Source organism: Solanum stenotomum, chromosome 7 (genome assembly GCF_019186545.1).
Source record: "Solanum stenotomum isolate F172 chromosome 7, ASM1918654v1, whole genome shotgun sequence".
Lineage (NCBI taxonomy): Eukaryota > Viridiplantae > Streptophyta > Magnoliopsida > Solanales > Solanaceae > Solanum > Solanum stenotomum.
In genome coordinates, this window is record NC_064288.1 from 50,937,209 (window position 1) to 50,962,819 (window position 25,611).

Genomic DNA, 25,611 nt, shown 5'->3' on the forward strand with positions numbered 1-25,611 from the left:
TTTTAAGTCAACCTTCTTATAATCAACTTTGAATTTTCTTCACACATGCGAAACAAAAATCCACTATGCTTACTTGTATATATATATATCTACTAATCTCACATTCATAATCGCAATAACTTGACTTTTTTATCTCTCCACTAGACCTAAAACTCAATGGGGTTGTTCGAAAACACATTGTTCCTCATTTGTTTCATGATATTAGCCATATTTCACTCTTGTGACGCCCAAAATTCACCCCAAGACTATCTTGCGGTTCACAACAATGCTCGTGCTCAAGTCGGGGTTGGGCCTATGTCTTGGGATGACGCCTTGGCAACCAAAGCACAAAAGTACGCCGACTCAAGAAGGGGTGATTGCAACTTGATTCATTCTGGTTCAGGGGAGAACCTTGCCAAGGGTAGTGGCGACTTCACAGGGAGGAGTGCCTCAGAATTGTGGGTGGCGGAGAAGCCAAACTACAACTATGATACCAACAAATGTGCTAGTGGGAAAGTGTGCGGACACTATACTCAAGTAGTATGGCGTACCTCAGTTCGACTAGGTTGTGGTCGGGCTCGTTGCAACAACGGATGGTGGTTCATTTGTTGCAACTATGCTCCTTCAGGAAACATCGTCGGACGACGTCCTTACTAAAAGTATGTTTACTTATGACATGTTGTATGTATTATTAGTTAATAAAATTCCCCACCTTATATGTCAAGGGGTTTAAGGGATTAAATGGACTTGCATAATTATTATTTTCCCTTGATATTACTAGTATGAATAATACCATGCCCATCAGAGTTGGTGAAGGCTTATAACACTACAGTAAAACAGACAAATAGTGGCAATAAATTTTATTTTTAGTATTATTATTCTCTCAAAAATATTTAACTGTAGTTTGAGTTAATGTCATTGCATTGATCATAGTCACTCAAGGTTTTAGTGGTGATATAAAAAAAAGAAAACTCGAGTAGTTGGGCAGGTAAACCTTATACGTTGAATAATTATAGTGGAACTAAAGGACATGATTTCTCTGAAAAGAATTTTTAATGGTAATAATATAATCGTAGCGATAATAATAAATATAAATATTTATAATTAATACTCTATATAAATATTGCTAAAAAATTTAACGATTCTAAATATAACGACATTATTAACTCAATTACCATTAAATATTCTTATAAAATTTGTTGTCACTACTCACTACTAAATATCTCTTTTGTCACGGTGACGTGAAGTCTTCTCCTTATCTTATCAAATTGGAGGGGTAATTACGAAGTCGTTGAACAGCGTGTAAATATTTGCAAAGAAAATTATGAGAACTTCGAGATTCAGTTTTTTTTTTCCTTAAAAAATTTAACTACAAGAATTTAATATTAAAAACTCCAAATTAGTCAAATTAACTATTTTAACATTAATATAAATAGATTTAAAGAATAACTCGATACTAGCAAGACAAAAATAGAAAGAAAGATTAAATGTAATAAAGTGAGTTAAAATTTAACAGGTTAAAATTAATATTCTTGAGCTTTGTTGTCCCACTTTATTTTTCATCCTGTAATCTTTATGTATACGTTACTTCTTTGATATTTGAGTCCGAAGTCAAAAGGGTCATTTTTTTGCTTCAAAAAACGAAAACGGCACATCAAAAAAAAATTCGTTCTTGACGGAGCAATTTTCTTCTGACAAAAATTAACGTCTAACCATTAAAAGAAATAAAAATCGCTACTGTCTAAAAAAAATCAGTATTTCTTTAAAATCGCTGTTATAGCAGCGTTTTTATTAAAAATAATAATTAAAAGTAAAATCGCTGCAATTAAAAAAAAACATAAAGAACAAGTTTTAAATTACATAAATTTCCGGCAGCAACCATTTAAAAAAAACAAGTTTTTTAAAGAAAAAATTGTTGCCGAGGCAGTGATTTTCATTTTTAATTTTCATTAAAATCGCTGAGAGGGTTAGGATTTTTTTAAAAAAAGCTTTTTATGAAAATCGCTGCCTTCAGTTTTTTTTTTTTTTAATTTATTTATTTAAATTCGCTGCAAGGGTAGGATTTTTTTTTTAAAAAAAATAATTTCTTAAACATTATCGCTGCTGTAGCAGCGATTTAACTTCAAAGCCCTTTTTTTTAATTTCTTAAACAAAATCACTGCTATAGAGCGATTTTACTTTTATTTTTATTTTTATATAGAAAACTTAAAGAAAAAAAGAAAAAAATATTTTTTTGAGAAAATCGTTGTGATTTTTATTTCTTTTAACGGAACGATGTCAATTTTTGTTAGAACAAAATCGCTCTGCCAGGAAGGTTTTTGCCCTTTTGGTTAAAAAAAAATTTGATGTACCATTTTTTTTTTTGCAGAAAAATAGTTGTCCTTTTGGCTCCGGACTCAATTTTATCTCCCCTGGCCTTTTTAACTAAACGTTGAATTGTTTATTCTTTGTTTTAACTAGGGGTGTACATGGTCAGGTTGGTTCGGGTTTTTCAAATATCAAACCAAACTATTTGTGTCGGATTTTTAAATTTATAAACCAAATCAAATCAATAAAACTCAGGTTAACCTCGGATTTTTTCGGTAAAGTATTCATACAAACATATAATTTACTTGTACTTCAAATATTTCTTTAGTCGTACCAAAATACAACTAGCTATGGTGTTTCTTAAGAAAATAACACAAAATATGATATGATTAATGACACTAAAATATCCAACAAAAAAATAAATAATGAAATCACGTAAAACAAATACTGCAAATAAACAAGTCATAATGAAAATGATCATAATTTAAAAGTATAAATTATGCTAAAATAAGTTTAATAAGTATTAGTTACATGACTAAATAGTAAAGGAAATTAAAATTAGATTATGTATTTTAATTGTCTAAACCAATGTAAAACTAAAGAACAAATATTCAATATTATTGTCATTCTTAGTGTTGAATTGATTTTCATTTTTGCATTAGTATTAATTTGGTTTTGATTTAAGCTTTATTATAATTACCAACATATGTGGACTATAATCTTTATTGAACCATTTAGAATTCCAAGTTTCAAACTTGAAATAATATATTAAAGATAAAAACTATGAAAAAGTATAAGAAATATTTAAAAATTATATCAAAGTAAATATTTTTATGTATAAAATAAAATTTTAAAATTATATATATATAATGTCGGGTTGGTTTGGTCTTGGGTTGGTTTCATTTAGTTAAAACCAAACCAACCCAAATATAGTCATTTGTTTTTTCAATACCAAACCACTAGTCGAATTTTTTTTCCGGTTCGACTCGATTTGCGATTTGATTCGATTTTCAGTTCGATTTTGTACACCCCTAGTTTTAACACTACATATACTAGTATTTATTCGTAAATTCAGCTTCAATATATACTTATAAAGAGCAACTTTCACATATAGCAAACATAAAAATCATATTTGTATGTTATAGCTATAGTTTGCATAATTGTGCTCCATAGTAAATTTTATGTTTGCTATGGAGCTTTAGATTTGTATAATTCGCTAGAAACATCCAATTTTATACAAATTGTTCAGTTTTGTATAAATTCATTTATACATTGTAATTTGTATAATAAGATCTGTATTTATATAATTATAAGTGTATAAGACTAAAATATATGTATTTATATTTGTATATACACTTTTCTCTCGCTTTATACAAACACAAACGCATTTTATACATTTTATACCGAAATATATAAAATGGCTAATTGTATACCGAAAATGGGTAATTGTATACCGAATCAGATGGCAAAAAATGGGATGTTTACTGCGAATTACAATTAAAATAAACAATGGCTATAACATTTAATTTAAATTAATAATTTGTTATTTCATACAATTTTTCCAGTTTTAGCTTGATGCTTCATATTACTTAATTAGATTCAGCTAATCCAAAAATGTAAATTCTCATTCGAAGTTGCCTAGATATTGTGAGGCAATTAATTTCTACACAAAGGACCAACTATTATTTTCTGATTTATTAAGTGTCAATCGTGATCAGTTTTTTTCTTTTTTGTTTGAATTCTATCCAAATTGATTTTAATGATTAACAAATTTTAGTCTTCTCTCTTTCATAGAATAATTTTATCCCCATACAAGAGGAGTATTCACGGCATGTGCAGCTCAATATTTTATTTTTATTTTTATTTTTAAAAAATAAAAAAATTGAGGCTAGGAAAAGAGAAAATGGTGGTGGGGGTTGGGCGGGGGGGAGGGGGGAATCTTGCTAGAAAGAGCTTTTCAGCTTAATGGAACTTACGTGACATGAAGTCGAATTAATTGGAGTTCTAATAAAGATACCAAACATCGTATAAAAAATTAGAAAATAAAATTGGAGCCCTAAGATTTTGAAACCTAAAGCCGTTGCTTTAGTTGCTTCACTACCTCGCTGGCCATGATATATGAAGGTACTACAGAACATAAGTGAGCCCTATCTAGTGGGCAATAATTTCACCGTTCTATGATTTGTATGTAATGGTTGAGCATGAAAATAATATTATACATATTTTCCCTTAATATTACATGAAATATTGCAATGTAAAATCACCTTTGAATTTTCTTCACATGTTAAATAAAATTTCACAATGTTTAAATTTAATAATTTTCACAAATTCTATTAGATTTAATAATGAGATTTTGATAAATATCTGATCGAGACCAAAAGTGCTTAAAATTTTAAGGACCAAAATTGCTCCGATCATACAAGAGGGACTATTTTGAAACTACTAAAAAAGATAAGGGACCATTTTTGTCATGTTCNCAGCAAATGATGAGAGACACATTACAAGGAGTATTTAATAAGCCATAGCAAAAATGAATTAACAGATAAGTCTAAGTATCCACCAATAACAAAGTCAACCATTTATTAATTTGAGAACAAATAGTTGCTGGAAAACATATGTATAGCAGCCAATGCATAAAAAATGATAATAATAAATAAAAGGGAAGGAAGAAAACACAACAAACAGTGGGGCACGGATCATGTTGACTATGAGCATCAAAGATTATATTTACCAAATTGCGTATAGTTAGTTGATTTGAACTCAAAAAATCCTAAGAATGAGTAACACACACATCAAAGGACATTAGTTCACATACATTCATACAATAAATGATAGAACATGCTAAGGTGAAGATTAATGCATACTTATTCGATTAGAAATCACGAGGGGAGATATTTAGCTCACTTGTAACACTGTATATACATTGATATTCATAACTTTCTTCCAAAAAAAATAAAAAATAATAATAAAAAAAAAAATCCAAGCACTTAAACAAACTACGGGTGAGCAAACAGAGATACACTTCTGTTTGGAACACCAAATGCTACTGAATTAAGGCACTCATTTGAACAACAAGTTGATGACCAACATTTCGGCTAGCATCCAACACAAAGAAAACGAAAACTTGATCCAAAACACTACATGTTGAACATTAGGATAATCACAATTTTTTTTAAAATAGAGAAGCCAAGTTCTTGCATCCAACAAATATAGGCAATACAACACACACCATATCACTTAATCTTGAGATTCTGCCTTTATTTTGGGGGGAAGCCAAACACCAATAGTAATAGAACTTAAGTGAAACCTTTGATGCTAAGAGACTGTGAAAACTTAAACATGAGTATTCAACGACATTCAAACAAGCGAACTCGAGATGATTGCTAGCGAAATAGATTTAAAATTACCATTGAGAAGCAGTACAACTAGGCATAAAAATAGCAAAATGTGAAGAACACAGATGCTACACATCACTATGCCAGGAATTTAATTACAAACAACAACAATACAGACCTCCGAGACTCCGGAAACATCATTTCGAAATATTAAGGACAAAATATTGTAAAAGAAGAGGCGTTACCTTTCCGGGGGCAACGAACTAGAAACGACGAGCTTTGGACAGTGATTCTTCCACAAGATCCAAATATTAATAGCGAGCCAAGAAGTTCAAAACCAACTACAAACAGAAATTTTTCTCGGAACCAAGGATTAGAGAACGGTTTGAAATTTTTCTAGTTTAAAATGACTATTACTTCACATTAAACTTCAACTCCCAAAAAAAAATCGTCAAAAGAAAAATCCCTCCTCTAAAACCGAAAGCAAAGATGGATTTTTATAGGAGAAAAATGAATTTGATTAGAGGGGAAACGGATTAAAAATTTGAATTTCAAATCCCCCTTTTTTTTTTCCGAAAACAGTAGAAAGGATGGGGCTTTTTGACAAAAGAGGATGAGGGGACAGGATGAGTATGGGCGCTGCATATTTCTAGCCGGATTTTCTGGGATTTGAACGTTGCTTGCTGCTGGATTGTGAGGAAGAAGAACGAAGAATATAGGGGTCGGGTATTGGCATTGTTTTGGAACTGCTATCTGTATGTTTGGACGGGCTGAAGAAGGAAAACATGGGCTGGGTTATTTTGGAATCATTGTGTAATATTGCTAATGTTTGAGAGAATTGGGTTTGGGCTGCCATTGGATAAGAGGGGCTGCTGACAGGGCTTTTGGGCTTTGATTAAATGGCCCAAAACTTGGTCTTTTAATGGGTTAAGGATATCATAAACAATTGGCTAAAAATTGCAACAAGACAAATTTTCATAAATTAATTAACGAGCTTCTTAATCTAAAATAAAATAAAATAATTAATTAAATTATAAACTAATTAATTTAATTACAAAACTAATTAATTTAATTACAAAACTAATTAACTCGAAATTATAACTATAACTTAAAGTAAATTAAACTAATAAAATATTTAACTAAAAATTGTAAAATCCTTTTTGATGATTTTCAAATATTTATAAAATAACACGATTGTAAAAATATACATATTCAATACTTAAAATGATTACAAAAAGACAAAATTACTTTTAAAATTAACTTGCAAGTATTTTGAATTTCATAAAATTCATTAGTTCAAAATTACAACCATCACTAATAAAATATTAAAATATAAAATCTTTTTGAGATGATTTTTAAATATTCATAAAATGCATTAATCATATACATAATTATATAAAACATATATATTATTTAAAAATTATAAGAGTGACAAAACTATTTCAAATAATTTGTAAACTATATATATTATTTTTTAAGTTTTTATAAAACTAGTTATTTTAAATTGTTCAAAATTGAAGAAGCTCGATAATTAATTTATATTGTGGAGGTCCAAAATTGGGTGTCAACAGCTGTCCCTCGTTTGACTTGGATTGATGAAAGAAATTCGAGGCAAATGAAATTGACGAATCCAATTTTGACCGACTACATCTTCATCTTTAGGAAAGGGATTTTTGTATGGATTTTAGGAATTATGGCCGAACCTCGGTATTAGGCTTTCTACATATCTCAGGCTATATGAGAATTCAGGCCACTTGTAGTTCGATACGCTTGATTTGATGCATGATTGTGAAAGAATTCAAAAGCTATCTCGATAATGAATTATGAAGAGACCGGAATGCTTGAGAATAGGATTTGAGAGAGGATGACAGCCGAGTTTTCAACATTGAGCCCGCCTACATATCCTTAAACCTTAGGAATCAAGCTGTTTGTAGTTCGACTCGATCGATTGAAAAAGAAATCTATTATGCTAGATAACCTTTGTTTCTGGAAGAGTGACAAGCAAGTCAAGTATGGAAAGGAGACTTGCAACCTCTTAGCCATGAATGTGGCGCGCTTCACATCCATAATTAAGAACTTACATGGACATAATTTCCAAATCTCTTGGTGTATTGTCACTTAGATTGTAAAGCTACTTCTGGAGGAAACAAAAAAAAAATTTGAATATGAAACTGAAACCGACAAACTCAAAGATAAACCCACATGCCTTCTGATAGGAGTGTGGTTTGATTGTGGTGGAAGTCGCTCCTCAGTTCGCGTCCTAAGAGTTTGGTACTCCTCTTTGGACTATGTCTCAGTTCGCTGCTAAGTAAAAGTTCCACGTTGTGCCGCATCATTTTTTTATGTTGTCCGCACATGTGGTTTGATTTGAGTATTCATCCTCTCGGATGCTCTCGTCAAAGACTGACATAAAACTCATTAGTGTAAAATATAATTCAAATGGAGAGATAGTGTCATTTACCATGTTGGCAGTTAATTGTTCTCTTTGAATATTTAACATCAACTTCTTTCAGTCTGACATAAAGCAAATAAAGCGTGTGTCTCATATTTGCGACATGACTCTTCACTGTACTCTTCTTTTAAGATTGAAGTAGCAAAATAGACTAGTGTAATATGTTGATGGTTCTCTTAATGGTTGAATATGATGGCCCTCTTCGCGGCCTGAATATGCAATGGCCCTCTTGGCATTTTGAATATAAATGGCCCTCTTGGCGGTTTTGAATATAAAATGACCCTTTTGTCAATTTAAATATGAATGGCCCTCTCGGCGATTTGCATATGAATGGCCCTCTTGGCAGTTTGAATATGAAATGGCCCTCTCGGCAATTTGAATATGAATGGCCTTCTTGGAAATTTAATATGCAATGGCCCTCTTGGCAATTTAATATGCAATGGCCCTCTCGGCGGTTTGATATGTAAAGGCCTTCTCGGCACTTTGATATGCGACGGCCCTCTTGGCAATTTGAATATGAATGGCCCTCTTGGCAATTTAATATGCAATGGCCCTCTCGGCGGTTTGATATGTAAAGGCCTTCTCGGGACTTTGATATGCAATGGCCCTCTTGGCAATTTGAATATGAATGGCCCTCTTGGCAATTTAATATGCAATGGCCCTCTCGGCGGTTTGATATGTAAAGGCCTTCTCGGCACTTTGATATGCAATGGCCCTCTTGGCAATTTGAATATAAATGACCCTCTTGGCATTTTGAATATGATGGCCCTCTCGGCGGTTTGAATATGAATGACTTTGACATTGAGTGTCGTCTCATTGATCAAATGAAGATGTTACACTCACTAATTGATATTCGCCGGACATATTCTCCTCAACCAGTTGGTTGATAAATATAGCTCTTTTGATGATCTTATTATATCCTGCATCCACAAAAATATGTTAGTTTTAAAACACTGATCTGTGTTGAAGTCACCTTGCTCCTGGTCTTGTTATCTCTGGAACTTTGTCTGGTAGATCCAATGAATCGCAGTAGACAAAAGACAAGATCATATTAAAACATTTGTTAGGTATGAAGTTTTTTGAAAAATAGTTTTAAAGAAAATCTCTGCCAATTAATTGTCACGACATGCACGGCACGAACAAAACCCTTTGTCTCAGATTTTGATATGACAGGTAGCTTGCTCGCAACTTAAAACCCTTTAAGAACACGTCAATTTGATGCAATTGAAGTTGACTTCGAAGGTCCGAGTATCCTTGATGGAATTTTTGAGGTCCTTCTCAAAAATTCTGTCCCAATTAGATGTTTCAAAAACAAATCTGATGATGATCACGGGAGTCTTGCATTTGAGATCTCCTCAAAATTATCCCTAGTTGCACATTTCGATATGATATTTGACTCTTGTTAGTAGGAAATGACTCTTCTTGTAGAATTTTTGAGGTTCTCTCAAAAATTCTGTTCCAGTTTCCATTGTGAGGGGAAATGGAAACCTTATTGGGAATATGACCGAACCCTTGTGGCGCCTACGTATCCCGTTGAGGCAGGAATCAGGTCAAACGTAGTTCCCATCTCGAGAAGTGACCAAAATAGAAAAGGATAAGGAAACGACCGAGGCCGACATAGGCCGCCTATGTATCTCATTCTTGAGAATTCAGGTCGAACGTAGTTCAGGTACAAGGGGAATGTTTCAAAACATAAATGCAACAATGATTACAAACAAACTGCAATTACAAGGAGATAAAGCAAAGAAAAAGCATCCTTCAAATGTAGTATCTCTTAACGGCATCTGAATTGATAGCTTTTCGCCACACCTGACCGTCCATCTCTGCTAGAACCAAAGCTCCTCTTGATAGTACTTTGTGGACGACATACGGTCCTTGCCAGTTAGGTGCAAATTTCCCTTTATATTCTTCTTGATGGGGGAAAATACGTTTCAACACCAATTGGCCTACCTCAAATGTTCGAACTCTTACTTTCTTGTTGAAAGCGCGAGTCATTCTCTGTTGGTACAACTGACCATGACAAACAACACTCATTCTTTTCTCATCAATCAATGCTAATTGCTCATATCGATCACGAACCCACTCAGCATTACTCAATTCAGCTTCCTGAACAATCCTTAAAGATGGTATCTCAACTTCAGCCGGTATCACTGCTTCTGTTCCGTATACCAATAGGTAAGGAGTTGCTCCAGTTGAGGTTCGGATTGTGGTGTGGTAACCTAGCAAAGCATAAGGCAAATTTTCATGCCAACATTTGTAGTTGTCAATCATCTTTCTCAGTATCCTCTTGATGTTCTTATTAGCAGCTTCGACAGCTCCATTCATCTGAGGGCGATATGCAGTTGAATTGCGGTGGGTAATTTTGANTATGCAGTTGAATTACGGTGGGTAATTTTGAATTGTTCACATATCTCTTTCATCAAGTGACTATTCAGATTTGCTCCATTGTCTGTGATGATAGACTCTGGAACTCCAAAACGACATATCAAATTGTTGCGAACAAAATCGGCCACAACTTTCTTTGTCACAGCTTTGTAGGAAGCAGCTTCAACCCACTTTGTGAAGTAATCAATGGCGACCAAAATGAACCTATGACCATTGGAGGCGGCAGGCTCAATCGGTCCAATAACATCCATGCCCCAGGCTGCAAATGGCCAAGGGGAACTCATCGCATTGAGCTCGTGGGGTGGTACCTTGATCAGATCTCCGTGTACCTGGCATTTATGACATTTTTGGACAAACCGGCCACAATCATTTTCCATAGTCATCCAGAAGTATCCCGCCCTTAAGATTTTCTTTGCTAATGTGAACCCATTCATATGCGTCCCACACACTCCAGCTTGCACTTCTTCAAGCAATTTTGTGGCTTCTGCAGCATCCACACATCTAAGTAATCCCAGATCGGGTGTCCTCTTATAAAGAACTTTTCCATTCAAGAAGAAGTTGTTTGCCATTCTTCGGATTGTTTTCTTCTGAATACCTGTCGCTTTTTCCGGATATTTGCTAGCTTCTAAGTACTTTTTTACATCGATATACCATGGATTCCCATCCCATTCTGCTTCCACATGTGAACAATGTGCTGGTTGTTCTTTTAAAACTATCTCAATTGGATCGATATAACTTTTTTCTGGATGTTGTATCATGGACGATATGGTTGCAAGGGCGTCAGCAAGCTCGTTCTGTATTCTCGGTGTGTGTCTGAACTCGGTCTTCCTAAATCTTTTGCATAATCTCTGTACTAATTGTACGTATGGTAAGATTTTAGGATTCTTCACCGCCCATTCTCCTTGAACTTGATGAATCAATAAGTCCGAATCACCAATTATCAGTAATTCTTGAACATTCATGTCAAGAGCCATTCTAATGCCAAGAATACATGCTTCGTACTCAGCCATGTTATTAGTGCATCGGAATCTAAGCTTTGCCGTTACTGGATAATGCTGCCCCGATTCAGATATCAACACTGCTCCAATTCCTGATCCTATAGAGTTTACAGCTCCATCAAAGAACATTCTCCACCCAGGATATGATTCTGATATGTCTTCCCCCACAAACAATACTTCTTCGTCAGGGAAATATGTTCTAAGCGGTTCATATCCTTCATCTACTGGGTTTTCAGCAAGGTGATCGGCCAAAGCTTGCCCCTTGATTGCTTTCTGAGTTATGTACACAATATCGAACTCACTCAACAACATCTGCCACTTTGCTAGCTTTCCTGTGGGCATTGTTTTCTGAAATATGTACTTAAGCGGGTCCATCCTCGAAATGAGATGTGTTGTATAAGCCGATAGATAATGTCTCAATTTCTGAGAAACCCAAGTCAAAGCACAACAAGTTCTCTCTAAAAGGGTGTAACGAGCCTCATAGGATGTGAACTTCTTGCTCAAATAGTATATAGCTCTCTCCTTTCTTCCGGTCTCATCATGTTGTCCCAACACACACCCGAATGCATTGTCTGAGACGGATAAATACAATAGCAAAGGATTGCCTGCACGTGGTGGCACCAACACTGGTGGATTTGAAAGGTAACTTTTGATGGTGTCAAAAGCTTTCTGACATTCTTCGGTCCATTTGGTTGGCGCATCCTTTCGTAGTAACTTTATGGGCTCACATATCACTGTTGATTGAGCTATGAATCGACTGATGTAATTTAGTCTTTCCAGAAAACTCATTACTTCCTTCTTAGTCTTTGGAGGAGGCAAGTCTTGAATTGCCTTGATTTTGGAAGGATCAAGCTCGATACCTCTTCTGCTAACTATGAATCCGAGTAACTTTCCTGCAGGCACTCCAAATGCACATTTGGCTGGATTCAACTTCAAATCATACCTACGTAACCTGTTAAAGAACTTTTCCAAGTGTGTCAGGTGATTCGAACTCTCGCGGGATTTTATGATGACATCGTCCACATACACCTCAATTTCTTTGTGGATCATATCATGGAAAATGGTGGTCATAGCTCTCATATAGGTGGCTCCAGCATTCTTGAGGCCGAACGGCATCACTCGATAATGGTAGACTCNGGTGGGGGAGAAGCCAAACTACAACTATGGTACCAACCAATGTGCAAGCGGACAAGTGTGCGGACACTATACTCAAGTAGTCTGGCGTAACTCAGTCCGACTAGGTTGTGGTCGGGCTCGTTGCAACAATGGATGGTGGTTCATTTCTTGTAACTATGATCCTGTTGGGAACTACGTCGGACAACGTCCTTACTAAAATGTGTTTACTTATGATGTGTAAGAGATTAAATGTACGTCTATAATTATTATTATTTCCCTTCGATGTTGCTAGTGTGAATAATTCCACGTACCATATGTTCATGGTATAGTGGGCTTAAGTTGATAATTAAGTATTGCATCTTCTCGTTTCCACTAAACATGAATACATAAAGTTGTTATTCCTATTTTACCTTTTTAAAATTTGTCTTTCATTAAATAAGATTAAAATACGATATTTGTGCTACTTAAACTCAGAAAAGGATTGGTTCTAGATAAATTAGTAGAATAATTGTATAAGCAAATTAATATGGAGAAATTCCAAGTACGAGGGTCAAAGTACTAAATTCTTAGTGTGAAGTTGGGCATAGGTTCTTTACTTATTTTAAATTATGAAATTTATATATTTAAAAATTAAGTAGCGTAATTAATAGGAAAAACTATGTAAGATGGACCCAATTATGAAACTATTTATACCCTAAATGGACCCATGCCTCAAAATATTTACATGCTTACCCCAATATGAGATATAGGATTTAACTCTTTTTTTAAGAAATAATTAAGAGAAAATTATTAAATTCACAATCTTATTTATTAAACTTTAAATTAGTAGGAAATATATTTTTATATTTTTTTAAATTAAAATATTGAAGAATTCAAACATACCTCAATGATACCACGACAGTATGTAGATATACCGTAATGGTATCATGGATGATTGAGTATTCTCATCGAAGGACTGAAACAAACCTTAATGAAAACACTATTCAGTTACTCATTAATACCACCAAAGTATATTATACTATGATAATATCAAGGAGGAAGAAGCAGTCCTTCAATGAAGACACTGTTCAATTATCTTTAATATCATCAGAGTATATTTATATACAACTCAATACCACATAAAGCTATGGTGAGTTCCGTTTAACTTAATTTAGTTAGTTTAAGTGGAATACGAGTGAAGTATAAAATTATATTTGATTTTCTAATTAAGTTGATTAATCACAGTATAATTTTGACTGACTCAAACTTGCAAGTCTTTCCCAAAACAAACAAGTAATTCCAAACAATTTATACTATAATACAAACGCAGTCAAATAAATATAATATATTATAACCAAACAAAGGGTAAATTAAAACTCTAGTATATTGTCATTCTCCAAATCAAAATCAGTGAATTAAACTATATAAAAATCCATAAATAATAGTAATAATAAAAAGAAAAGTCAAGAAAAAACTCTCCAATTATGTGATGGAACATGAATTCCACACACTATAGCGATTATCGTTGAAGACTTTTCACCAAAAAATTATATTTTATATGTAAAAGAAATATAGAAAATATATACGATAGAAATTACTTAATGTGTACATATATAATTAAGCAAGTCAAACTATTTATGCTCCATTTAATACTTATCTAAACACATAACTATTTATTCATAAATTCAGCTTCAACACTTTCAATTTTTTTTAAAAAATTCTCATTCGAAGCTGCAAGTATGTGAGGCAGTTAATTTCCACACAAAGGACCAAAAATTTGTTCTGGTTTAAGTGTCCATCACTTTCTCTGTTTTTTGTTTTCATTATATCCAAATTGCTTTCAATGACTAACAAATACTTAGTCTTCTCTCTCTCATAGAATAATTTTCTTCCAATACATTCACGCAAGGGCGGCTCAATAAGATCGATGGTTTAAAATCAAATTTTCATAAAATATTTAATAGCTAAATAAAACTGAATCGCTTCCTCTCTTGATCAGAGATATTGAGTCCAAATCTCAAAAGGAAAACAAATATTGCTAGAGAGCTTCTTCCTTTAAAGAACCTTATGTGACACGAAATTGAATTAATCGTGACTTCAACATAGATTCTAGACANGTCATGCATCGCGGGAAAGAGATTCATGCATAGCAAGAGAAGGATTCATGCATCGCGGAAAACAAGTTATGCATTGCAAGAGAAAAATTTACCCATCACAAGAAGATCAACATCGACTGCATCATTTTTTTCTTTACAAAATGACATCAAGAGAATTATCAACAATGACGTCAAGAGAACTGTCAACATATTTACATCAACTTATTTTATTACTTTGACATCAAAGGAAAAGTACATTGAAGATCATATTGCAAATATGAGACACAAACTTTATTTGCTTCACGTCAAATATGATGGAGTTGACGTCAAACGTTCAAGGAGAACAATTAAGTGTCAACACGGTAAAAGACACTGTCTCCCATTTGAATTGCATTTTTTATGCTAATGAGTTTATCTCAGTCTTTGTCGAGAGCATCCAAGAGAATGAATTCTCAAAACAAACCACAGGTGCGGACGACATCAATTATGATGCAGCACAACGTGGAACTTTTTCTTAGCAGCGAACTGGGACATAGTCCAAAGAGGAGCGTCAAACTCTTAGGACGCGAGCAGAGGAGCGACTTCCACCATAATCAAACCACACCCCTATCAGAAGGCATGTGGGTTTATTTTTGGGTCTGTCGGTTTCAGTTTCGCTTCCGAAAATTTTTAGTCTCTACCGGAAGCGGATTTCCAATCCGAGTGACAAATGTGCCAAGAGCTTTGGGAATTATGTCCGTGTAAGTTCTTAATTATGAGTGTGAAGCGCGCCACATTCATGGCTAAGAGGTTGCAAGCCTCCTTTTCATACTCGACTTGCTTTGTCACTTTTCCAGAACCAAAGGTTATCTTGCATAATAGATTTCCTTTTCAACCGATAGAGTTGAACTACAAGCAGCCTGATTCCCTGAGTAGAGGGATATGTAGGCGGGCTCAATGTTGAAAACTCGGCTGTATTCCAATCATTCGCTCTTAAATCTTATTCTCGAGCATTCTGGTCCCTTCTTAGTTCGGTATCAGGATGACTTTTGAATTCTTTCAAAATCGTGCATAAAATCAAGCATATCAAACTACAAGTGGCCTGAATTCCCATATAGCCTGAGATATGTAGGAAACCCACTTCTGGGTTCGGCCATAATTCTTAAAGTCCGTACCAAATCCCTTTTCCAAAAGATGAAGGCGTGGTCGGTCAAAAATGGATTTGTCAATTTCATTTTCCTCGGATTTCTTGCATCAATCCAAGTAAAATGAGGGACAGTTGTTGACACCCAATTTTGACCCTCCCCGATAATAATTAATCATCGAGCTTCTTAAATTCCAAACGATTTGAAACAATTGACCTCATAAAATTCAAAATATTTTTCAGTTAGTTTTATGTGATTTTGTCATTTTTTTGAGAACTTTTAAATAATACACTCACACACACACACACACACATATATATATATATATATATATTATTATTATTATTATTATTATTAGTTAGCATATTTTATAAGTATTTGAAAATCGTCTCAAAAAGATTTTAGTTTTACTTAAATATTTGGTTAATTAGTTTAGTTATATAATAGTCTATATTTTTGAAGTGATTAGTTTATAATTAAGTCGATTATTTTATTTTGTTAACATTAAGAAGCTCATTAATTAATTATATTAATTCGTCATATTTAAGTCTTAACCAAATTTACTAGGAAAATTCAATTTGGTCAAATCATAATTCATTTGGCTTATATAAAAAAGGCTAAGTTGGCCATCCACTTAGATTTTCCTACAAGCAGTCCACCTACCCAACCTTTCCAGCCCACATTTCCAATTCCTTTTCATCCCAACAGCCCACTAATATTCCCTTATTCCCAGCAGACCCAAAAAGCCCATCAAACACGTCCCAAACAACTTAACATCAATACAATAATGATAATACAACACAAATACCCGACCCAACCCGTTTCTTCTTCAGCAAAGAGACCCTGAAAGAGACTTTCACAATGAACAAATGGAAAAGCACGCAACAACGTGAAAATGCACGGAAAAGCAGAAATTCCAACGGCTCCAAACGACACCTTTCCCGTCAAGATACACAGCGTCAAATCCCTTTGTCGTCTTCCCCTGTGTCCCTCTCAAGTCGTACATCGCGAGCAGAGGAGCAGGGCATGCGTCTGGCTCCCTTTCCTCTTCCGGAATGGGTCAAATTTCGAAGAAAAGGGTGTTTATCCTAAATGGTGAAAAATTTGGGGGTTTTGATTTTTGAATTAGGCGTTTTCTGTCCGAATTGGACTGTTTTTTTCCCTCCATCAAATCTACCCTAATTTGGGGATATATAGAGCATCATCTGCTCATGTTGGGGGGGGGGGATTTTTTTTTGTTCTGTGGGAATTTTTAGGAAAAAAATACACCTAATAGCTTAAGCAAAAATAATTAAGATAGATACTAAAGAAAACATAGAATTTTCCAGGAGGAGTGGTCGCCGTTTGGTGGTGAAGTCCCGCGGCTTTTTCTGCTCGTTGTCAGCCAGTTTGCTGCATCTCAAGAGGTAACTCCTAATTTAGTTTATATTCTCGGTCATGCTCAATATGCCAGTGGGCTCGCTTCTTAACTATTGATCTGTCTGGATGAAAAAATAATAATAATTTGATTTCATTCTAATTTATTGATGATGTTAAGCTATTATGTTTCGTCAATCGACTTATTAGTTCTTTCCCTTCTTGTGTTAGCATGGTGTGTTTCATTTGTTTTTGGCCGTCGATGAGAACTGGGATCCTTTGTCCTCTAGTTTCGAATGTGATCTAAATGTGTATACAAATGTTAGAATGTTGGTTTCTGATATTAGAACGTTGGTTGGTTTCAAAGTGTCGTTTGGAATCCTAGTTTGTTCTTGATTCGTAAGGAGTCCATAATGATGTGTAGATATTTGCTGACGTCTCCTTCGTCCTTTCACCTCAAGTTGAAAGCACGAAGCAAGGCATCAATACTTCGAGTTCATTTACTGTCTCATATCTTACTGTTTTGAATCCATAAGCTGATTGATTATGCCATGTTAATCTCCCTTCATGCTTCGTCCATTTAAAATTTATCCTCCTCTGTCTACCCTGTAAATTGGGTTTGGAGCGTCGTTGTCCTGTTCTTTGTCTATATTAGACATAAAATTCGTATAAGATAAATGGATCGAGTTTCCGATTTGGGTATGCCTGAACCATTTCTTGAGTCGCCAACTATTCGTGTCTATGTATCTAAAGTTCCCGCCGTGAGCATGTGTATATTTTTATTGAGTCTAACAGAAGGCAGTAAATGAATCTCGCTCGGCGTGTCCTCCTTGTTTTGTTCTTATTATTATTTTATTTTTTTTGGTTAATAGTCCCTTATCTTGTAGGCGTACATTTTTATCTAAAACATCAATAGTCAGGAGGTCATTGGATTTTGTTTGACATATAAAAGCCTCGCAGATTCGCTTTATGGCTGCTGATCCGCCACTGACCTCGCCTTAAGTTGTCCTTTTATTTATTTGGTGTAGATTTCCTTAAGGTTGCCATCCCTTAAACTTGAATTTGCCTAAAAGATAAAAATAAAAATGACTTAATGAAGTATGTTTTCTGCCTCACGTGCAAATTTTGTTATTTACCAATTAGTTGTTCATTGAATGCATTGCCTTTAGTGGGCCCATGTTTACTCACTTTCGGTAGCCTGATTCGGATTCACTACTCTATGTCATGTAATGAATTTGGTAATATATTACTTAGATTGCACGAGTTATTTAAATCAGGTCCTTTTGTTTTATTTTCTTCCTTATCTCAAATGCTGATTTTTTTTATTTTTTTTGTGGCATGTGAAATCTACCCGAGTTCGCCACGAACTCCCATTATTTCCTTTGCATTTTGGGAGAGCCGTAAAGGCTCAATTTCCCCATCCTTCAAGTCAGCCAACCATAAAAAAATTGGTGTACAGGCATCAGAATTGAAAGAATTCGAAGCAGAAGAGAAATGAAAGATTGGGCCAAAGGCCCACTTTCACACGAAGGAAATTTTATTTTGTTATTGGGCTTAAGCCCATTTTATTGAAATTATTATCATTTGTTAGTTATTAAGACAGGTACAAGGAGACAAGGATTGGGCCAAAGACCAAAAGAAAAGAAAATTTCAAAAATTAGTTCAGGACAGGTACTAAACATTGGGTCTTTGGTCCCAAAACGAAAATCAGGCCCAAGTGTTGGCCCAGGCGGACAGATCCAAACTTGGGCCCAAATTTTCTCTCCCTATTTACGTGACTGATATTATGTGCTTATTTGTTAAAAATTAATATTAAGGTTTCAAAACTTCAAATCCCCAAAAGACACCCATTTTGAATTAATCACCTAACTAAATTAGTCGTTTCTCACTCGACTTTAAAATAAATAAATAAATAAATAAGTAAGTTTACAAAATACTTCATTTAAATAATATTGCGACATTTTTCTGTTTCCCCTTTCCCGGTCCTAATTATAACAATCGTTCAAATCGGATTAAGTCAAATTAGTTTAGCCAAATAATTTATCGTCGGATAACCGCATTAGCGGGTGTTCTAGGTGCTTTAAAACCCTTCCTAGAATATTAATAGGAACCCCGAACCCCTCTTAAGATTTTCACTAGATTCCTGTTTTAATCTATTGAAAATCAATAGTTTTCTTGATTTTTCTTAAAAATTAAGTGGCGACTCTAAACCAGTCAAAATATATTTTCCTAATAAAACAGTTATTATAAGTTGAAGTACGAGTGAAATAATTATATTTGATTTTCTAACTAAGTTAATTAATCACACAAAAAAATACTGTAATTTTGACTGACTCAAACTTGTAAGTCACACATTCTAATACACTTAAAAATAATATTGCAATATTATCCGCGAATATATATATATATATATATACTAGTTTACCTTAATACAAACGTTGTCAAATAAATATAATATTTTATCTTCACACTAGGGTTTAATACATAAAATTAGCATATTGTCATTCTCCAAATCAAAATCAATGAATTAAACTGTAGATAAATCCATAATAATAAAAATAGAAGTCAAGAAAAAACTCTCCAATTACGTGATGGAACAGGAATTCCACACAGCGGTGACCAGTGGCAGAACCATAATTTTCAATATGGGGGTTCAAAATCCAAAGGATTAAACATACGAACTAGTCGAAGGGGGGTTCGACATCTATTATATACATTTAAAAAATAATTTTAACCATGTATATATAGTAATATTTTCCGCCGAAGGGGGTTCGGATGAACACCTAAAGACATGCTGGCTCCTCCCTGGCGGTGACCTATTGAAAACTTTTATCGAAAAATTATACTTTATATGAAGTACATTCGTCAGGAACTACTTTAGGTGCACATATATTTATTAAGCATATCAAATTATTTATTCTCTATTTAATACTTATTTAAACATGTAACTATTTATTCGTAAATTCAACTTCAACCCTTAAAAACGTTTTAAAAATTAATAATTCTCATTCGAAGCTGCCAGGATGTGAGGCAGTTAATTTCTACAGAAAGGACCAAATATTTGTCCTGGTTTATGTGTCCATCACTTTGTTTATTTTTTGTTTTCATTATATTCAAATTGCTTTCAAAGACTAACTAATTCTCACTCTTCTCTCTCGTACAATAATTTTCTCCCAATAGATTTAGAGCGACTCAATAATATCGATGGCCTAAAATTATTTTTCCATGAAATATTTTATAAGTAAACACTGAATCGCATCCTTTCTTGATCAGAGGTTCCATGTTCGAATCTTAAAATGAAAATAAATACTGCTAGATAGAACTTTCCTTTAAAGATACTTATGTGACATAAATCAAATTAATTACGACTCCAGCACACACCCAAGACATTGTATAAGAAAAAAAGTTTTTATTCAGACCCCTATAATTTTGGAGCCTAAAGCCCTTATTTTAGCTGCTTCACCATTTGATCACGTCCATGCTTCATGAGGCTGTAGAACATGTGTGAGCCCCATCTAATGAAAAAAAATATACATCTTTATGCTTCACGAGATTGTAGAACATGCGTGAGCCCCATCTAATAGAAAAATATACATCTTTTTAGCAATTCAAGTTTTCTTATGTTCTATAGACTTTTTATTCCACCCAAAAATGCTTAATTAATCTTGTTTAATTAACCTTATTTTGATAATATATTTTTGAAAAAATCAAGAATTACCTAGATTAATGTATGACTATTCTTTAAAGCATTTAGTATTCCCTAAATCACACGACATGCAAGGTACTAATCGCATTTGAATTTTCTTTACATGAAAAATAAAATTTCACAATGTTTAAATTTAACAATCAAAGTTTGATAAAAATCATTTTTGAAAAACTTAAAGGACCAAAAGTAATTACTTCTAAGAAATTGAAGGACCAAAATCACTCAACGAAATATACAAGAGACTATTTTGAATTTATTATCAAAGATAAGAGACCATTTTTATCATTTCCTCTATTAATTTCCTTTGAATTTTCTTCACACATGCTAATCAAAATTCCACAATTTTTACTTATAAATACACTACTTATCTCACATTTATAATCACAATAACTTAGATTTATTTTCTCTCCACTAAACCTAAAGCAAAATGGGGTTGTTTAACATCTCATTGTTACTCACTTGTCTCATGGTATTAGCCATATTTCACTCTTGTGATGCCCAAAATTCACCCCAAGACTATCTTGCGGTTCACAACGATGCCCGTGCCCAAGTCGGGGTCGGCCCAATGTCTTGGGATGCCGGTTTGGCATCCCGAGCACAAAATTATGCCAATTCAAGAACTGGTGATTGTAACTTGATTCATTCCGGTGCAGGGGAGAACCTTGCCAAGGGAAGTGGTGATTTCACGGGGAGGGCAGCCGTGCAATTGTGGGTGGGGGAGAAGCCAAACTACAACTATGGTACCAACCAATGTGCTAGTGGGCAAGTGTGCGGACACTATACTCAAGTAGTCTGGCGTAACTCAGTCCGACTAGGTTGTGGTCGGGCTCGTTGCAACAATGGGTGGTGGTTCATTTCTTGTAACTATGATCCTGTTGGGAACTACGTCGGACAACGTCCTTACTAAAATGTGTTTACTTATGATGTGTAAGCGATTAAATGTACTTTTATAATTATTATTATTTCCCTTTGGTGTTGCTATTATGAATTATTCCACATACCATATGTTCATGGTATAGTGGGATTAAGTTGATAATTAAGTATGGAAATACATAAAGTTTTTCCTATTTTTTTAAAATCTTTTCTTAAATAAGATTAAAATACATGGCATAATGATTGTATAAGTAAAATAATTATTGTCTTCTACACGTGGCAAGATTCAAATTATGAGAGGTAAATTATTAATTTTTTAGTGTAAAGTTGAGCGTAGATTCTTTATATCTTATAAAATGAATTATATATTTAAAAACTGCTTAAAATGATTAAGATGTGATTAAAAAAAATTATTTTTGACTCCCCAAATAATTATATTGTTAGACACATAAATTACCATTGGGTTGACCGATGAGTCAATTGTGGAGATTTTAATCAACTATTGAGCAACTTTGTATTAAATTAAATTTTGAATTAAAATATTTGTAAAGTATGTGGCACACAAGTTAACATTGTGAGTCCTTCTGATACAAAGCGGCATTTGTTAAAGAATTTTTTTAATTTTTAATGTGAGATTTTTCGATACGGATTTAAATTTAAGCAAACTATCCTTAACGAAAGGTCTCATAGTCGAGTCCTAGATATATGTAGAGTCGTACTTGATAGAAAACAATTTACCCTCACGGACTTTATGATGCTAATCGAGAGAATTACTTTTCAAAATAATCCAAAACCATTAATTAATATATGTCCAATTTAGGGTTGCATGAAATTGTAATATTTCTAGAACAATTTTAGATTAAGTTAATTAATCCCTTAGTTACCCAATGATACTGCAACTTGATTGACCTAGACTTGCAAGTTGCAAGCTTTCTCCAAAACAAACAAGTATTGGGGCATAATTAATAATTTCAATTTTCAAGCTCAATAATTTACTTTAATTTAAATGCAGTCAAATAAATACAATAATATTTTATTGAGAATTCAAGGAGTTAGCCAGTTAGGTAGGTTATGGTAATCATTATTAGTATTAGTATTGACTCTGTAGTAAAATTTGAGTATAAATAGCTAAAAAAACATATTTGGCGTTTGTCGGAGATTCGGCTCCTTTCCATTTCTTTTCTTTCCATTTTTCCTAAGTTCTTGTTTAGATATGAGACACGTAGCATAGGTAAGAATTAATAGCTAAGATTTGACTGATTAAAAGAAAATTCTAATTAACTATAACTTAGATAATAATTAATATTTTATAAAAATAGTAATGCCACAATCATAGAAATATATTATCTTGTCCATAAATAGTCTTATATTTAACGACCAAATAATTAAGGATGTGAGGCAGTTAATTTCTACAGAAAGGACCAAATATTTGTCCTGGTTTATGTGTCCATCACTTTGTTTATTTTTTGTTTTCATTGTATTCAAATTGCTTTCAATGACTAACAAATTCTCACTCTTCTCTCTCGTACAATAATTTTCTTCCAATAGATTTAGGGCGGCTCAATAATATCGATCGCCTAAAATCATTTTTCCATGAAATATTTTATAAGTAAACACTGAATCGCATCCTCTCTTGATCAGAGGTTCCATGTTCGAATCATAAAATGAAAATAAATACCGCTAGATATAACATCTCTTTAAAGGTACTTATGTGACATAAATCAAATTAATTAGGACTCCAGCACACACCCAAGACATTGTATAAGAAAAAAAGTTTTTATTCAGACCCTTATAATTTTGGAGCCTAAAGCCCTTATTTTAGCTGCTTCACCATTTGATCATGCACGTCCATGCTTCACGAGGCTGTAGAACATGTGTGAGCCCCATCTAATGGAAAAAAATATACATCTTTATGCTTCACGAGGCTGTAGAACATGTGTGAGCCCCATCTAATAGAAAAAATATACATCTTTTTAGTAATTCAAGTCTTCTTATGTTCTATAGACTTTTTATTCCACCCAAAAATGCTTAATTAATCTTGTTTTGCCTTATTTTGATAATATATTTTTGAAAAAATCAAGAATTACCTAGATTAATGTATGACTATTCTTTAAAGCATATAGTATTCCCTAAATCACACGACATGCAAGGTACTAATCGCATTTGAATTTTCTTTACATGAAAAATAAAACACCACAATGTTTAAATTTAACAATCAAAGTTTGATAAAAATCTAATCAAGATAAAAAAAATGTTCATTTTTGAAAAACTTAAAGGACCAAAAGTAATTAGTTCTAAGAAATTGAAGGACCAAAATTGTTCAACGACATATACAAGAGACTATTTTGAACTTACTATCAAAGATAAGAGACCATTTTATCATTTCCTCTATTAATTTCCTATGAATTTTCTTCACACATGCTAATCAAAATTCCACAATTTTTACTTATAAATACACTACTTATCTCACATTTATAATCACAATATCTCACGTCCTTACTAAAATGTGTTTACTTATGATGTGTAAGGGATTAAATGTACGTCTATAATTATTATTATTTCCCTTTGATGTTGCTAGTATGAATTATTCCACATACCATATGAACGATCCACTCATAAGAATATAATTCTTTTAGCAATTTTTTGTATGTATTCCATTAAGTTTTGGGAATATAACTGACAAGATTTTTTTGACCCAATTTTTTTTAAGAATCATTTGTAATGACCTAGTGAACAATATCTATAAAATCTATAAGATCCACCCACTTCTTTTAGTATTTAGATGTCACAAAACATGAATTAAGGAATTTCTCAATATCCATGTGAATTAATTAGTCCATGAATTTCTAGAAATTGGACCGGTCAAATTTTTTTGAACCAAAATTTAAAGAACCATCCATAATAACCTAGTGAACGATACCCATAGCCTCCACAAAATCCGCACCACCTTTTTTCATCATGTAGCTGTCGTGAAACATGAACTCATGATTTTCTCAAGTTTTCATGTGTATTAGTTCATGAATTTTTGGGAAATAGACTAATTAGATTTTTGAACCAAATTTTTTCTTAGACCGTGCGTTAATGACCTAGAAAACGATACCCATAGCCTCTTTATGATCGGCACCACTTTTTTTAGCGTTTACGGATCACAAAACATAACTTTGAAATAGACCGTCTTGTAAAACAAACTAATGAACCTCCTCAGTAAATTTGCCTCAATTTTAGCCATTTGTATTGTATTGTATCTGTGTTGGGTACTATAAAGTACGAATAATGATGTAACATGATTATCTCCCTGATTTATGCCAGGAAGAATCTGCCATATCATTGTAAGAATCTCATATCTACTCCCACGTTAATCTTCACGGGGAAAATACGCTTGACGAACTAGCTTTTGGAGTTGAATTAAGCTCAAAATTGTGCATCTTCTCTACATTACTATTTCACCGGAATCAGTTTCTTCTACACCAAAACTTCTCATGTGATCCACCAAAACATCCACCAAACTAGCAATCGATTTAATATGTCCCATCGATATATCTTCAGCAGTAAATCGAAACACTTGATTGCTTATCTCGATCCAACTATAACCAGGATCCCGTTTAAGTCCATTGTCTTTCATCAACTTCTGCATTCTAGCTGCCTGATCCCAGTATCCTAAACGAGCGTATAAATTTATCAGCTGCAGATGGGTAGACGTGGACCATGGTTCCAGTGCAAGCCTATTCTCTGCAGCCTCAATCCCCAACCGAAAGTTCCCCTGAAGCCTACACGACATAAGCAAGGAACCCCAGATAACACCATTTGGTCGAATTGGCATCTTCTTGATAAACTCACGAGCCTCTTCTAATAAACGTGCTCGTCCAAGAAGATCCACGATACATGAATAATGATCTACCTCAGGC

General features: G+C 33.6%; 2 protein-coding genes across 6 annotated transcripts in view; both read left to right on the forward strand.

The window, feature by feature from the left end:
* The first annotated feature begins 84 nt into the window (after positions 1 to 84).
* LOC125871866 (pathogenesis-related leaf protein 4-like) lies at positions 85 to 12,976 on the forward strand. Of its 2 annotated transcripts, XM_049552569.1 has the most exons (2): positions 94 to 544; positions 12,698 to 12,976. In XM_049552569.1, exons 1-2 carry the CDS (start codon positions 157 to 159, stop codon positions 12,787 to 12,789), a joined length of 480 nt encoding a protein of 159 aa, XP_049408526.1. In that variant the 5' UTR covers positions 94 to 156; the 3' UTR covers positions 12,790 to 12,976. The 2 variants fall into 2 exon arrangements, with proteins under 2 accessions (XP_049408527.1, XP_049408526.1); XM_049552570.1 differs by lacking the exon at positions 12,698 to 12,976 and having other exon boundaries at positions 85 to 762.
* Positions 12,977 to 21,194: 8,218 nt separating this feature from the next.
* The window catches only part of LOC125871863 (pathogenesis-related leaf protein 4), a 22,214-nt gene continuing 17,797 nt past the window's right edge, over positions 21,195 to 25,611 (forward strand). The window contains exons 1-2 of one of the 4 annotated variants that reach the window (XM_049552566.1): positions 21,195 to 21,749; positions 24,227 to 24,309. In XM_049552566.1, coding sequence (XP_049408523.1) covers positions 21,261 to 21,740 — 480 coding nt within the window. In that variant the 5' untranslated portion in view covers positions 21,195 to 21,260 and the 3' untranslated portion in view covers positions 21,741 to 21,749; positions 24,227 to 24,309. Of the gene's footprint in view, positions 21,750 to 24,220; positions 24,310 to 25,611 lie in introns of those variants that run through there. The other 3 variants (XM_049552565.1, XM_049552567.1, XM_049552564.1) reach the window with 3 other exon arrangements.

Excerpts from the sequence above, each read along its gene's own strand:
- LOC125871866 (XM_049552570.1), top strand. The coding sequence starts at position 157 with ATGGGGTTGTTCGAAAACACATTGTTCCTCATTTGTTTCATGATATTA.